Source organism: Engystomops pustulosus, chromosome 6 (genome assembly GCF_040894005.1).
Source record: "Engystomops pustulosus chromosome 6, aEngPut4.maternal, whole genome shotgun sequence".
Classification (NCBI taxonomy): Eukaryota; Metazoa; Chordata; class Amphibia; order Anura; family Leptodactylidae; genus Engystomops; species Engystomops pustulosus.
The window spans coordinates 179,802,196-179,818,382 of NC_092416.1; the positions used below are offsets into that span (position 1 = coordinate 179,802,196).

At 40.3% G+C, this 16,187-nt stretch overlaps 2 protein-coding genes across 5 annotated transcripts in view; one reads left to right on the forward strand and one right to left on the reverse strand.

The window, feature by feature from the left end:
- The window catches only part of NTN1 (netrin 1), a 249,596-nt gene that overhangs the window by 66,901 nt on the left and 166,508 nt on the right, over window positions 1-16,187 (forward strand). The window lies entirely within an intron of this gene.
- PIK3R5 (phosphoinositide-3-kinase regulatory subunit 5) overlaps window positions 1-16,187 on the reverse strand; it is a 61,398-nt gene that overhangs the window by 1,835 nt on the left and 43,376 nt on the right. The window contains exons 5-18 of one of the 2 annotated variants that reach the window (XM_072112611.1): window positions 14,217-14,355; window positions 14,063-14,132; window positions 12,904-13,078; window positions 12,095-12,251; window positions 8,544-8,624; window positions 7,596-8,358; window positions 7,344-7,500; window positions 6,951-7,070; window positions 6,158-6,277; window positions 5,057-5,150; window positions 3,661-3,737; window positions 3,458-3,551; window positions 3,114-3,196; window positions 311-426 (exon numbers count right to left, since the gene is read on the reverse strand). In XM_072112611.1, the coding sequence (XP_071968712.1) occupies window positions 311-426; window positions 3,114-3,196; window positions 3,458-3,551; window positions 3,661-3,737; window positions 5,057-5,150; window positions 6,158-6,277; window positions 6,951-7,070; window positions 7,344-7,500; window positions 7,596-8,358; window positions 8,544-8,624; window positions 12,095-12,251; window positions 12,904-13,078; window positions 14,063-14,132; window positions 14,217-14,355 (2,246 nt within the window). The remainder of the gene's footprint in view (window positions 1-310; window positions 427-3,113; window positions 3,197-3,457; window positions 3,552-3,660; window positions 3,738-5,056; window positions 5,151-6,157; window positions 6,278-6,950; window positions 7,071-7,343; window positions 7,501-7,595; window positions 8,359-8,543; window positions 8,625-12,094; window positions 12,252-12,903; window positions 13,079-14,062; window positions 14,133-14,216; window positions 14,356-16,187) is intronic. The other variant, XM_072112612.1, reaches the window with a different exon arrangement.

A 16,187-nucleotide genomic window follows, 5' to 3' on the forward strand; every position in this document is an offset into this window, starting at 1 on the left:
TCTAGATGCCTTTTTACACTTAAATAATATTTATGGTTATGTTATGTAGAATTTTTTCCCCTAAATCCCTTCCTTGGTTGAACTTGATGGACATGTGTCTTTCTTCAACCGTATAAACTATGATACTATGATATATAATGGGTTATAATTGCAGATTCAGACTCTTCACAGAATACCACATTTAAAGAGGCTTCTGTACATGACACGTCTCCCTCCCCCAGCCCCACACACTTACGATAAATCTTCAGCCTTATCTAATACTAAACACATGGCAGATAACGAACTAGATATCGTAGACCCAGTGACTCACTTTATAACCCGCTGAAGGATTTTCCGTTCATCTTGGTCCAGACACAAGGGAAATGTCCCACCGTTCTGTGCTATAATCTGAGCTTTGTCCACTTTTATTTGAGAAATGCTGATCTGCTTAAAGACATGGGAGTGGGGTAGGATAAAACAAGTGCATTATTATTTATTATAGAAGTTATATTATTGTACATAGGGGGCAGTATTATAGTAGTTATATTCTTGTACATAGGGGGCAGTATTATAGTAGTTATATTCCTGTACATAGGGGGCAGTATTATAGTAGTTATATTCTTGTACATAGGGGGCAGTATTATAGTAGTTATATTCTTGTACATAGGAGGCAGTATTATAGTAGTTATATTCTTGTACATAGGGGGCAGTATTATAGTAGTTATATCCTTGTACATAGGGGGCAGTATTATAGTAGTTATATTCTTGTACATAGGGGTAGTATTATAGTAGTTATATTCTTGTACATAGGGGACAGTATTATAGTAGTTATATTCTTGTACATAGGGGGCAGTATTATAGTAGTTATATTCTTGTACATAGGGGGCAGTATTATAGTAGTTATATTCCTGTACATAGGGGACAGTATTATAGTAGTTATATTCTTGTACATAGGGGGCAGTATTATAGTAGTTATATTCTTGTACATAGGGGGCAGTATTATAGTAGTTATATTCCTGTACATAGGGGATAGTATTACAGTAGTTATATTCTTGTACATAGGGGCAGTATTATAGTAGTTATATTCTTGAACATAGGGGGCAGTATTATAGTAGTTATATTCTTGTACATAGGGGGCAGTATTATAGTAGTTATATTCCTGTACATAGGGGGCAGTATTATAGTAGTTATATTCCTGTACATAGGGGGCAGTATTATAGTAGTTATATTCCTGTACATAGGGGGCAGTATTATAGTAGTTATATTCTTGTACATAGGAGGCAGTATTATAGTAGTTATATTCTTGTACATAGGGGGCAGTATTATAGTAGTTATATTCCTGTACATAGGTGGCAGTATTATAGTAGTTATATTCTTGTACATAGGGGGCAGTATTATAGTAGTTATATTCTAGTACATAGGGGGCAGTATTATAGTAGTTATATTCTAGTACATAGGGGGCAGTATTATAGTAGTTATATTCTAGTACATAGGAAGCAGTATTATAGTAGTTATATTCCTGTACATAGGGGGCGGTATTATAGTATTTATATTCTTGTACATAGTGGGCAGTATTATAGTAGTTATATTCTCGTACACAGGGGACAGTATTATAGTAGTTATATTCTCGTGCATAGGGGGCAGTATTATAGTAGTTATATTCTTGTACATAGGGGGCAGTATTATAGTAGTTATATTCCTGTACATAGGGGGCAGTATTATAGTAGTTATATTCTTGTACATAGGGGGCAGTATTATAGTAGTTATATTCCTGTACATAGGGGGCAGTATTATAGTAGTTATATTCTTGTACATAGGGGGCAGTATTATAGTAGTTATATTCTAGTACATAGGGGGCAGTATTATAGTAGTTATATTCTAGTACATAGGGGGCAGTATTATAGTAGTTATATTCTTGTACATAGGGGGCAGTATTATAGTAGTTATATTCTTGTACATAGGGGGCAGTATTATAGTAGTTATATTCTAGTACATAGGGGGCAGTATTATAGTAGTTATATTCTTGTACATAGGGGGCAGTATTATAGTAGTTATATTCTTGTACATAGGGAGCAGTATTATAGTAGTTATATTCTTGTACATAGGGGTAGTATTATAGTAGTTATATTCCTGTACATAGGGGGCAGTATTATAGTAGTTATATTCTTGTACATAGGAGGCAGTATTATAGTAGTTATATTCCTGTACATAGGGGGCAGTATTATAGTAGTTATATTCTTGTACATAGGGGGCAGTATTATAGTAGTTATATTCTTGTACATAGAGGGCAGTATTATAGTAGTTATATTCTTGTACATAGGGGTCAGTATTATAGTAGTTATATTCTTGTACATAGGGGGCAGTAATATAGTAGTTATATTCCTGTACATAGTGGACAGTATTATAGTAGTTATATTCTGGTACATAGGGGGCAGTATTATAGTAGTTATATTCTTGTACATAGGGGGCAGTATTATAGTAGTTATATTCTTGTACATAGGGGGCAGTATTATAGTAGTTATATTCTTGTACATAGGAGGCAGTATTATAGTAGTTATATTCTTGTACATAGGGGGCAGTAGTATAGTAGTTATATTCCTGTACACAGGGGACAGTATTATAGTAGTTATATTCTTGTACATAGAGGGCAGTATTATAGTAGTTATATTCTTGTACATAGGGGGCAGTATTATAGTAGTTATATTCCTGTACATAGGGGGCAGTATTATAGCAGTTATATTCTTGTACATAGGGGGCAGTATTATAGTAGTTATATTCTTGTACATAGGGGGCAGTATAATAGTAGTTATAGTCTGGTACATAGAGGGAAGTATTAAAGAAGTTACATTTCAGTTAATATGGGGCATCCAAAATAGTGAAGCAACACTCCGTAGTGAATAGTGATATTTATTTCACCAGTAGAAAAGATACAACGTTACAGCTATCTCTATGTAGCTGTTTTCAAGTATGGGGCAATGTTGTCTATTTTGCTACTTTCATCATTTGTTTATTTTCTAGTGTATTGTGGTTATACTAAGCACTACAAACAATTATTCCTAGAAGTAGAAAACCTAAAATTTGCGCTTGATGAATATTTTATATGTCAGTTTTGTCTGCTCCATTGTGATTTTTACCTGATTAAAATTCTTCTTTGTTTTGGAGTTCTGTCTTTTCACCACTTCCCGTACAGTAAGATTTAGGCATTCCATTTTGGAATCTGGAAAATAAAAGCAGGTAAAGAAAATTTAGCGGCCACCAACTTCCTTTATAATTTGCATCATCTTTCTGTCATTTCCTTTTCACTTGCAGTTCTCTCCTCTCTTCATATTGTTTCTGGCAACTAACTTTAATGAATATTGGACCTTGAACGAGTTACTGTAGAGAACTGGTTTGTCAGGGTCAACTTTTATCTACACACACATCAAATACATTGAAGATATAAGTTTTATTTTTATAAATAGTAAGGAAAATCTCTCACCAAGTTCTTCTAGTGTGTGACACGCTTTCCTGAGGCTGACGGATGTGCACACCTTCTCTCCATCGCTCCATCGGCTGCGGCCACTGATACTCGACTAAAGCGCAAAGCAGACACTTCCAATTATGATTGTATCATCATCAGTTATTTATTATTATCGCTATTGATGTGTAGCTATGTTTTCGTTATTTTAGATTGTAACGTACCTTGCTGTAAACTATTTGTAGTGTAAATGGGATAGCTTCTCGATCACCATCGATCCCAAGTCTCTTGCAGCCGGGACCTAAGGCAAAGAAATCCCTACAATTCAATCATGTATGCGCTTTACCATGTGCATAAATATAATAAATAATAAATCTGTACAATTAGCCTTTCTATGGCACCACCATATTCCACAGCACTTATCAGGCCATTAGGAACACATTGGGGCAGATTTACTTACCCGGTCCGTTTGCGATCCAGTGGCGCGTTCTCTGTGGAGGATTCGGGTCTTCCGGCGATTCACTAAGGTAGTGCGCTCGATGTCCACTAGGTGTCGCTGCTGCGCTGAAGTCCGTCGGAGTTCACTGGAGTTCACCAAGCTATCGTGGGTGCAGGTAAGCGACACTTTTTTTTCTAAAAATATGGCGGTTTTTCCAAAACCGCCGGGTTTTCTTACAGCCACGGCCCCCGATTTCCATCGCGTGCATGCCAGCACTGATGCGGCACAATCCGATCGGCAATTCAGGGAAAAATCGATGCAAAACAGTAAAATTCTGGTAACCCGACGTAGAAACGCGATTCGGGCCCTTAGTAAATGACCCCCAATGAAACAAAATAAGACATTGCAGAGCAATCACATGGGGGCTTATTTACTAAGGGTCACGCTGCACTTTCTTCAGACTGTGCACCTTTTCCGAGGATTGCACGGCTTGCACAGGTATTTAACAGGTGTTTGCGCTGGGATTGTGTTGCACACAATCGTCTTTTGGCGCAGCTGCGCAGTTTACATGCGGCTCAAATTTGGGGGCGTGCCATCGGGCGATCTGACTGATTCGGACTGAGTGCAGAGTTTAACTTTCAAATTGTGTCGCAAGACAATGCACTTCCATGCAACAGGAAGAAAAAGGTGAACTCCGGTGGACCTGAGCGGGGAAGCGACACATGCAGGATATCGGGCGCACAATCTTAGTGAATCGCGGCACAGGACGTTATACACGGACAATGCACTTTCGGAGAACTCCAACGGCAATGTAAGTCATTGTGCCCCATGATGTGCACTGATGTAAATCTCACTGTAGCACAGGAAGTTTCACCACAAAGTGGGAGGAGGGAGTGCTCCTGCATAGTGTGACAGCCTGTGAATCTTCAACATGGAGGGGCTCTGGTTACAACCCCACAGCCCCTCAGGCTGATTAGCTTAATTTTAAAAGTTGATTTGATAAGGAAGGAGGCCAAATATGTATAAGAAATATAAGAAGATTACTGGATCTGTATATGATACCTGATTTTTATGGTAGATTTTCCTTTAACATGAGATGTGGGAATGTGTGATGTCACACAGCACATCGGACTCAACAGATCCCACCCACTGATGATTAGGTTCCATAAATCGCCCCTTACCTGAAGCTTTAATGGCTCTTAATGCTGCAGAATGCCCCATCTCCAAGGATTGGATAAACACCTCAGTCTGTTTTCTGCCACCATCAAATGTGATCTAAAGACCAAAGAAAACACTACATAAAGTAAAATCTTTTTAGCTAATTAATATCTCTTAACGTAACACTTTACAGTTTCATTTCTGTGTTGCTAGTTTCAAGTACTATCTGGATTTTTAGTGTCAATAAAGGCACATAAATTCTCATGGATATTATTTCATTACAGCACCTCTTATAGCAAGGTCGGGCACTACAAGTGATAGTAGTCTAAATTTGAAGCCTTAATGACCGTAGCTTCTTGCTGGGTGCTGGAGACAGGAGGGCTGAGCCCTCTCCATAGAAAGACTAGAGGCCGGTGCCTTAATACGGCAAAATGAAGGATATGTCATGGTGCGGTGAGACAGCATGTGCTCACTGCGTCGTGAATGGGTACGTGATCCAGTCTCCATTACATTTGTGTGCACGATGCCTTAGTATAAGTGAACATGTCATATACAGGCAGTCCCCAGGTTACGTACAAGGTAGGTTCCATAGATTTGTTCTTAAGTTGAATTTGTATGTAAGTCGAAATTTATATTTTATAATTGTAGATCCAGGCAAATATTTTTTTTTGTGCCCCAGTGACAATTGGAGTTTCAAAGTTTTTTGCTGTAATTGGACCAAGGATTATCAATAAAGCTTCATTACAGACACCTTACAGCTGATCATTGCAGCCTGGGACTATAGTAACATCCAGAGAGCTTCACCAGATGTCGCAGTGGGCAGAGGGGTCCGTCTTTAACTAGTCGTCTGTAAGTCGGGTGTCCTTAAGTAGGGGACTGTCTGTATATGAACAGTTTAAAATACTCCTCTTATTATTCTACTACTTTCCCTCTTATTTGTTTTACACTCTTATTTTCAGTAATCTCGTTTGTAGAAAGTTGGACTTGAGACCACTACCATGTCAGATTACATGGAGTCACAGCAGCTTGGTCTCCTCCCGGTAATAGCGAGGACTGCAAGACTATACATGTAAACGGCAGAGATGATAAAATATTACTAGTCACGTAATTCCCAGTGTGGTTACCTCAGCTTGGTACAACTGGAGAAGTAAGGACCGGTTGGCGAAGCGGCAATAGTACAGCACCATGTCGGCAAGGATGGGCATCTTCTGTGTCTCTGAAGATCCATTCTCAGGTGTAGAGGACTGCCGGAGAGTACAGAGAGAACCATCTGTTATTGTAGTGCATTTAATGGCCTGGGTACCTAGGTACCAAGTATGATCATAACACAGATATGTTCTATTTTTGTAGCTGTTAGTAGTTTACACCATCTGGAATGTATTATTCTAGTGACCATGGTACTGTCGCTTTATCATTCAAATGATAATTCAAAAAGTAATTTATTACACACGTAAATCACAGACTAAAGCAATTCATTTAGTGTTACTCTTCATTGGTCTGCAATTAAACACTCCTCTAGAGGGAATTAAATGGTCTCTCTAGTCACACACATCGGTGGCTACCGTGTAAGGCAATGTCCGACCCCTGACAGAGGGGTCAGTTATGAGAGACTCATCTGTACTTTTTACAATCTCATCTGTGCAGAGTAGTGTTCTAGTTTGTCTTGTTTGCTTGATACCTTGAGTCAGACATTGACTTACAGGGTGGGTACCTATTGGTGGCCCTAATGACAAAGCTTTCTTCCTTTTGGAGGAGATCTATTGTCCGCAAGACTCCCTACATACACTGACTCTTAGTATTGAGAAGTATTTTCTATGGTTTTCCTTGGTGTTTCCCTTTTACCTATGAGGACCTGCCATGTTTTATCTAAACTTGGTGGCCCATAGCAAACCCCAACAGCCCTCTGATCTTATCTACCTGAGAAAGAACGGACGTGGGAAGATCCATCAGTCCCAGGATGTTCCGATTGTACCATGGATCCAACATCCCGATGTAGTGAGAGATGTCATTAGTGCTTTCCTCTGTTTCTGCTGTGTCCTGGGGGGAATAAATGTGATATTTAGTTCATGCCAAATCTTAATCCCTATTAATCATCTTGCACTTTTTGCCCTCGAAATTAAAAAAAAAATGTCCTAAATTCTTAATACAGGCTGTAAATTGTTATGGAAAAGATCTATGTTCTCCATACTTGTCTTCAGATTGTAATGTTCATATGAGCAGCATCATTCATGGTTCAGCTGATTGATATTGAGTTGCCCCAATGTACCACATATGACTATAGAGCAGAGAATGACGCTAGGTAAGCATTACCTCTGGCATAGTCTTTCCTGATGGGCTTGGAGATTTTAGGGGGGAGTTGGGGTATGTCAGTGTTACAGGAGGGGCCAGACTGTTTCTTCTCACCGGTACGTAATACAGCTGCAGTTTGAAGAATCTCGTTAGCAACGGGCATTTACTTTCCTTTAACCTAAAAGTCAAAGATGGAGACAGTGAGTAGAGGAAACATTTGTAGAGATGTCATTCTATTCTGACATTACGTGATGCGCGTGTGTCGGTATTCACCTTAGATTGCTGTAAGCTCGGGCTATCTTTCCAGAAATTCTATCAGAACCAAACACCACAACCCTCAATGTCGATGCTTTGGAGTCCTCATTACTGCTCAGGAAAGGTCTTCTTTTTAAAGCCATTTTTTGGTTCTGCTGTATCTCCCAGATGTGGGCACCAAGAGCGTGTTGGGGAAGCGACTGAGATCTTTTGGATCTTACTGGCACTCGTCTCACCTGGGGTGTACATAAGCTACCAGCTCGTCTTAGTGGTATATTTTGCAAGTTGGACATGGAGCCTGTTATGGAATGGGTGGGGGAGTTGCTCAGATCAGTCTTTGACTTTCCCTTGCTTAGATGGTTCTTGGGTCTAAAGAGTTTACGTATCTTCTGTGTAAATCTTCTGTTGACCTTTTCTTCTCGGTAATCCATCCTGTCTGGTGTCTCCTGACAACTATCATCACTGTCTTCAATATATCCACTATCTACACAGCTGGACAGGTTGGAGACAAACTGCACGGAGTGGTTGGAGATGTTGGTCAGGTTGACCTCCTCTTGTATGTCGCTTGGCGTGCTCCAGTACACGTAACGTCTAGAGTTACCGGAGAATACAGAATCTCTCTGGTTATTTTCAGGTTGAATTTCCTCTTCTACTTCTTCTAGTTCTTCTTCCTCTTCCTCCTCTTCACCTTCATCATCATCTTCCTCGTTGACTTCATATTCCGGAGAAAGGCTGGTAGTTCTAGCGTCTTCTTCATGTAGAAGTATATTATTTAGAACATCTGGCAAAAAAAGGAGACACCAGGATGGTAAAGGATAAGATTTAAGAGGTTGAAAGTTATAACTTATCCTCAGGACAAGGTAATGCTCAACTATAAATCCACTTGAAGAAGTTGTAATGACTTAACTGGTTAATTACAGACTAGTCAATGAATATAGACTAGAAGGAGAATACGTATCTACTCACCAAAGTTGTCTTGATCCCAGGTATATGTGTAACACTTGGGAACTGGGAGATAGATGGGTTGGAACTGGGATGTGGAGACACCTGATTAAAGATAAAAATAGTTGTACATTTTCTAACTCTGAAAGGGGTTGTCCAGAGGTTGAAAGTCATGGCTGCTTTCTTCCAAAAACAGCGCCTCTTCTGACCATGGAGCTTAGTTGCCCGGGCCAGCGACATCACTGGGCGTACATGGGGAAGTGCGGGGCTGCATAAGGCTGTACATAAGGAGTCCATTGGGGTGAAGGGGCTGTAAAGAATCCGTAGGGTGTCAGGGGGGGCTTATATAAAATAACCATGAGGGGCATAAACTGGGAAATATTTTAAGGAACAGGAGAGATTGTTTCTTTAGTTTTTGAATTGTTAATGCCGCCATTTGACCAGGGCACTTTTATAAGAGTTTTTGGACCATCTCATTCCCTTTGGTTCTCCCAATTACTGGAGATCCTAGAAGTCATATCTCCTGATTACTGGAGATCCTAGAAGTCATATCTCCTGATTACTGGAGATCCTAGAAGTCATATCTCCTGATTACTGGAGATCCTAGAAGTCACATCTCCTGATTACTGGAGATCCTAGAAGTCATATCTCCCGATTACTGGAGATCCTAGAAGTCATATCTCCCGATTACTGGAGATCCTAGAAGTCATATCTCCTGATTACTGGAGATCCTAGAAGTCATATCTCCCGATTACTGGAGATCCTAGAAGTCATATCTCCTGATTACTGGAGATCCTAGAAGTCATATCTCCTGATTACTGGAGATCCTAGAAGTCATATCTCCTGATTACTGGAGATCCTAGAAGTCATATCTCCTGATTACTGGAGATCCTAGAAGTCATATCTCCCGATTACTGGAGATCCTGGAAGTCATATCTCCTGATTAGTGGAGATCCTAGAAGTCATATCTCCCGATTACTGGAGATCCTAGAAGTCATATCTCCTGATTACTGGAGATCCTAGAAGTCATATCTCCTGATTACTGGAGATCCTAGAAGTCATATCTCCTGATTACTGGAGATCCTAGAAGTCATATCTCCCGATTACTGGAGATCCTAGAAGTCATATCTCCTGATTACTGGAGATCCTAGAAGTCATATCTCCTGATTACTGGAGATCCTAGAAGTCATATCTCCTGATTACTGGAGATCCTAGAAGTCATATCTCCCGATTACTGGAGATCCTAGAAGTCATATCTCCCGATTACTGGAGATCCTAGAAGTCATATCTCCTGATTACTGGAGATCCTAGAAGTCATATCTCCTGATTACTGGAGATCCTAGAAGTCATATCTCCTGATTACTGGAGATCCTAGAAGTCATATCTCCTGATTACTGGAGATCCTAGAAGTCATATCTCCTGATTACTGGAGATCCTAGAAGTCATATCTCCTGATTACTGGAGATCCTAGAAGTCATATCTCCTGATTACTGGAGATCCTAGAAGTCATATCTCCTGATTACTGGAGATCCTAGAAGTCATATCTCCTGATTACTGGAGATCCTAGAAGTCATATCTCCTGATTACTGGAGATCCTAGAAGTCATATCTCCCGATTACTGGAGATCCTAGAAGTCATATCTCCTGATTACTGGAGATCCTAGAAGTCATATCTCCCGATTACTGGAGATCCTAGAAGTCATATCTCCCGATTACTGGAGATCCTAGAAGTCATATCTCCCGATTACTGGAGATCCTAGAAGTCATATCTCCTGATTAGTGGAGATCCTAGAAGTCATATCTCCTGATTACTGGAGATCCTAGAAGTCATATCTCCTGATTAGTGGAGATCCTAGAAGTCATATCTCCTGATTACTGGAGATCCTAGAAGTCATAACTCCTGATTACTGGAGATCATAGAAGTCATATCTCCTGATTACTGGAGATCCTAGAAGTCATATCTCCCGATTACTGGAGATCATAGAAGTCATATCTCCTGATTACTGGAGATCCTAGAAGTCATATCTCCTGATTACTGGAGATCCTAGAAGTCATATCTCCTGATTACTGGAGATCCTAGAAGTCATATCTCCTGATTACTGGAGATCCTAGAAGTCATATCTCCCGATTACTGGAGATCCTAGAAGTCATATCTCCTGATTACTGGAGATCCCAGAAGTCATATCTCCTGATTACTGGAGATCCTAGAAGTCATATCTCCTGATTACTGGAGATCCTAGAAGTCATATCTCCTGATTAGTGGAGATCCTAGAAGTCATATCTCCTGATTACTGGAGATCCTAGAAGTCATAACTCCTGATTACTGGAGATCATAGAAGTCATATCTCCTGATTACTGGAGATCCTAGAAGTCATATCTCCCGATTACTGGAGATCATAGAAGTCATATCTCCTGATTACTGGAGATCCTAGAAGTCATATCTCCTGATTACTGGAGATCCTAGAAGTCATATCTCCTGATTACTGGAGATCCTAGAAGTCATATCTCCTGATTACTGGAGATCCTAGAAGTCATATCTCCCGATTACTGGAGATCCTAGAAGTCATATCTCCTGATTACTGGAGATCCCAGAAGTCATATCTCCTGATTACTGGAGATCCTAGAAGTCATATCTCCTGATTACTGGAGATCCTAGAAGTCATATCTCCTGATTACTGGAGATCCTAGAAGTCATATCTCCTGATTACTGGAGATCCTAGAAGTCATATCTCCCGATTACTGGAGATCCTAGAAGTCATATCTCCCGATTACTGGAGATCCTAGAAGTCATATCTCCTGATTAGTGGAGATCCTAGAAGTCATATCTCCCGATTACTGGAGATCCTAGAAGTCATATCTCCCGATTACTGGAGATCCTAGAAGTCATATCTCCCGATTACTGGAGATCCTAGAAGTCATATCTCCTGATTACTGGAGATCCTAGAAGTCACATCTCCTCATTACTGGAGATCCTAGAAGTCATATCTCCTAATTACTGGAGATCCTAGAAGTCACATCTCCTGATTACTGGAGATCCTAGAAGTCACATCTCCTGATTACTGGAGATCCTAGAAGTCATATCTCCTGATTACTGGAGATCCTAGAAGTCATATCTCCTGATTACTGGAGATCCTAGAAGTCATATCTCCCGATTCCTGGAGATCCTAGAAGTCATATCTCCTGATTACTGGAGATCCTAGAAGTCATATCTCCTGATTACTGGAGATCCTAGAAGTCATATCTCCTGATTACTGGAGATCCTAGAAGTCATATCTCCTGATTACTGGAGATCCTAGAAGTCATATCTCCCGATTCCTGGAGATCCTAGAAGTCATATCTCCTGATTACTGGAGATCCTAGAAGTCATATCTCCTCATTACTGGAGATCCTAGAAGTCACATCTCCTGATTACTGGAGATCCTAGAAGTTGTATCCCCAATGATCAGATACACTACACTAAGGATAAATGCATGTTATGGCACAACCCCTCTATTTCTATCCACTCCTTTTTTGTGTTGGATGTAGAAATCTAAATGTGTAAATGTATCGTTGCTCAGACGCAATGAAACTTCTTACCTTTTTTATCCTGCAGAAAATCAGCTTCTTTCCCAATCTCTTGCAACTTGTCTATTAACCACTCCCTAGTTTTCGTTGGGTCTCTGTCATTGATGGCTTGTTCTACATTCTCTGTCAAATCTTCAAAGATCGATTCAAGTTCCTCCGCTGTCTTGGACTGAAAAGATGAAAAAAATAAATAAAAAGTCAGCAATTGGGATAACTGTCAAATTAAATATTTCATCATGGGATTTGGGGCTGTGCGTTGGTCCTTTTGGTTCTTTTTGCGTTTAATTTAATGGGGTTTTCCCATCTGGGCATTTACATTTAAATAAATTCATTTGCCTTATGTAAACATTTCTTCAATTGGATGTTAATTAAAAAAATGTTCCTATGTGAAGATAATTTCTTATAAATGTAGCCATGTTGTCCCTTAGAAACCACATAGGTTCCTCGGATACGACCACGTCACACTCTGGCAGCGGTTGCGCTATAGAGTCCTGTCTGACCACCTGGATTCAGCAATTATTACCATAGGACGGCTGCGCGACATGTAGTAACTCCCGGACATTTCATATACAAAAACAATTTGTTTCTTTGTGCAATCACTCCAACAGAGGTGGTCGTATCTGAGGAAGCCATCTGGTTACTAAGGGACAACATAACTACATTTATGAGAAATTATCTTCACACAGGAACATTTTTTTTAATAACATCTAATTGAAGAAATGTTTACGTATGTCAGATTAATGAAACTGAATGTGAATGCCCAGATGAGAATACCCCTTTAAGTCATGATATAATATTCAACCCAATAAGGGCCAATTTACCTTGAGTTTATCTTTTATGTCTGTTATTTGGGCGGAAGGTCCCAGGTTGGCTTGGTACAGATGCTGGATGAGGGTAATGTAAGTGTCCTGAGAGGTTTGCTCTGTGTTTCTTAAACGTTCAGCGACTGACAGAAACTCTTTCGGGAGCTCAGCGGGGTTGATCAGGAGCACCGTCCTAGATGAAAACCAAAAACTTTTAGACCTTACACTAACACTTATTCATCTTCTTATACTTCTGGATCCTAGGCTGTTGACTCAATCACTTGAACACTATGGGGCACATTTACTAAGGGTCCGAATCACATTTTTCTGGCGGGTTTCCCAAATTTTTCTGATTTGCACCGAATTGGCCATCGCGCGTCACGCGACAGAAATCGTTGGCATGGCCGTCGGAAAACCCGACGGATTCGGAAAAACCGCAGAATTAAAAAAAAAATTGTGTCACAAAAATAGCACTCACATACACCGAGACGGAGGAGGTGAATTACGACGGACTTCAGTGCAGCAGCGACACCTAGTGGACATCGGGCGCAAGACCTTAGTGAATCGCGGCAGAACCCGGATCGGCGTCGGAGAACGCACCGCTGGGGCGTGGAGTAGCCAGACATGAGGCTACGCGACACGACTACTCCATGCCCCACTAGCCTCTTTTGTCCTCCTACCCTGAGATCTTCGGCACACAGCTCCTCTTAGCTGCGTGACCTTGTCCGAGAAGCCTGTGTTCTGCGCATGGGCAGAATGGCCGGCCCGCGGCTGTGTGGCCACTGCTCCGGAGCTACTCCAAAGCTGCTGCTCCGGGAATTTACATATTGGGGTATTAAAGATTTTTTTTAAAAAAGCGGGGACGTGAGGATTAGCTCTAAAAAGGGCTATCCTCATGTTCCTTACATGAACCTACCACCTGTTCTACCTTTATAGGTAGAATCGTGTTGGTAGGTTCCCTTTGACAACAAAACAACAAGTGACTTATTGCAAGAGTTTTCTATCAGAAAATTCCGGCCCAAAAACACTACAAGTGAATCTACCCATAGAGGATTTGGTACCAAAAGTCACATAGTAAATGTGTATAAGTTATGCACAAAAGTTCCTGGTATCATGAATACAGTCATGTAGACAGTCCAAGGCCTCCATCATACATGACGATCCTTCTCATACTCACACAATGCTGGGCACAGACGATTTAGTCAGGAGACCTTGTTCTGCCCGCACCAGGCGCTGGTAGGTGATTCCTAGCAAAGCAAACAACATTGGTGACGTGTCCATAGTGTGACAGTGAATAAGGCCCCATGGATATAGGAATATTATATCCGTACCTGGAACTTTCTGCTCATCACTGATAAAGCTTAGCAGCTCCTGGTAGATGTCACAATACGGAGCCGGCCACGTGAGGAAGACATGGAACGTCTCAAAGGCTTTAGATAGAAGGTCGCAATGTTTAGGGATCCAGGGGGCCTACAATAAGTAGTAGTGCCAAAATATTATCACATTATTGCTAAATATTTCATACAATCAGAAGGGCAGGAGGAACAGTCAATGTTTTATTATGTTTCTATTTGTTTTTGGCATTTTTCGTTTGTCATTATAGTTTGTTCTAATTTCATGACCAGTAGGTGGCACCATCTGTACATGTGATTTACCCTTACTTAGCCTGTAATTGGTATTATTTCTTTTACCTACTGTAACACTTACATATACTGCAGCACTTTACTGATGTTATTAGTTACTCCCCCTATCAGTATCAGTGCTATTCTACCTACCTAACACTTACCTATACTGCAGCACTTTACTGATGTTATTATATCTTACTCCCCCTATCAGTATCAGTGCTATTCTACCTACCTAACACTTACCTATACTGCAGCACTTTACTGATGTTATTATATCTTACTGCTCCTATCAGTATCAGTGCTATTCTACCTACCTAACACCTACATACACTGCAGCACTTTACTGATGTTATTAGTTACTGCCCCTATCAGTATCAGTGCTATTCTACCTACCTAACACTTACCTATACTGCAGCACTTTACTGATGTTATTATATCTTACTCCCCCTATCAGTATCAGTGCTATTCTACCTACCTAACACTTACCTATATTGCAGCACTTTACTGATGTTATTATATCTTACTCCCCCTATCAGTATCAGTGCTATTCTACCTACCTAACACCTACATACACTGCAGCACTTTACTGATGTTATTAGTTACTCCCCCTATCAGTATCAGTGCTATTCTACCTACCTAACACTTACCTATACTGCAGCACTTTACTGATGTTATTATATCTTACTCCCCCTATCAGTATCAGTGCTATTCTACCTACCTAACACTTACCTATACTGCAGCACTTTACTGATGTTATTATATCTTACTGCTCCTATCAGTATCAGTGCTATTCTACCTACCTAACACCTACATACACTGCAGCACTTTACTGATGTTATTAGTTACTGCCCCTATCAGTATCAGTGCTATTCTACCTACCTAACACTTACCTATACTGCAGCACTTTACTGATGTTATTATATCTTACTCCCCCTATCAGTATCAGTGCTATTCTACCTACCTAACACTTACCTATATTGCAGCACTTTACTGATGTTATTATATCTTACTCCCCCTATCAGTTTCAGTGCTATTCTACCTACCTAACACTTACCTATACTGCAGCACTTTACTGATGTTATAAGTTACTCCCCCTATCAGTATCAGTGCTATTCTACCTACCTAACACTTACCTATATTGCAGCACTTTACTGATGTTATTATATCTTACTCCCCCTATCAGTATCAGTGCTATTCTACCTACCTAACACTTACCTATATTGCAGCACTTTACTGATGTTATTATATCTTACTCCCCCTATCAGTTTCAGTGCTATTCTACCTACCTAACACTTACCTATACTGCAGCACTTTACTGATGTTATAAGTTACTCCCCCTATCAGTATCAGTGCTATTCTACCTACCTAACACTTACCTATACTGCAGCACTTTACTGATGTTATAAGTTACTGCCCCTATCAGTATCAGTGCAATTCTACCTACCTAACACTTACCTATATTGCAGCACTTTACTGATGTTATTATATCTTACTCCCCCTATCAGTATCAGTGCTATTCTACCTACCTAACACCTACATACACTGCAGCACTTTACTGATGTTATAAGTTACTGCCCCTATCAGTATCAGTGCAATTCTACCTACCTAACACTTACCTATATTGCAGCACTTTACTGATGTTATTATATCTTACTCCCCCTATCAGTATCAGTGCTA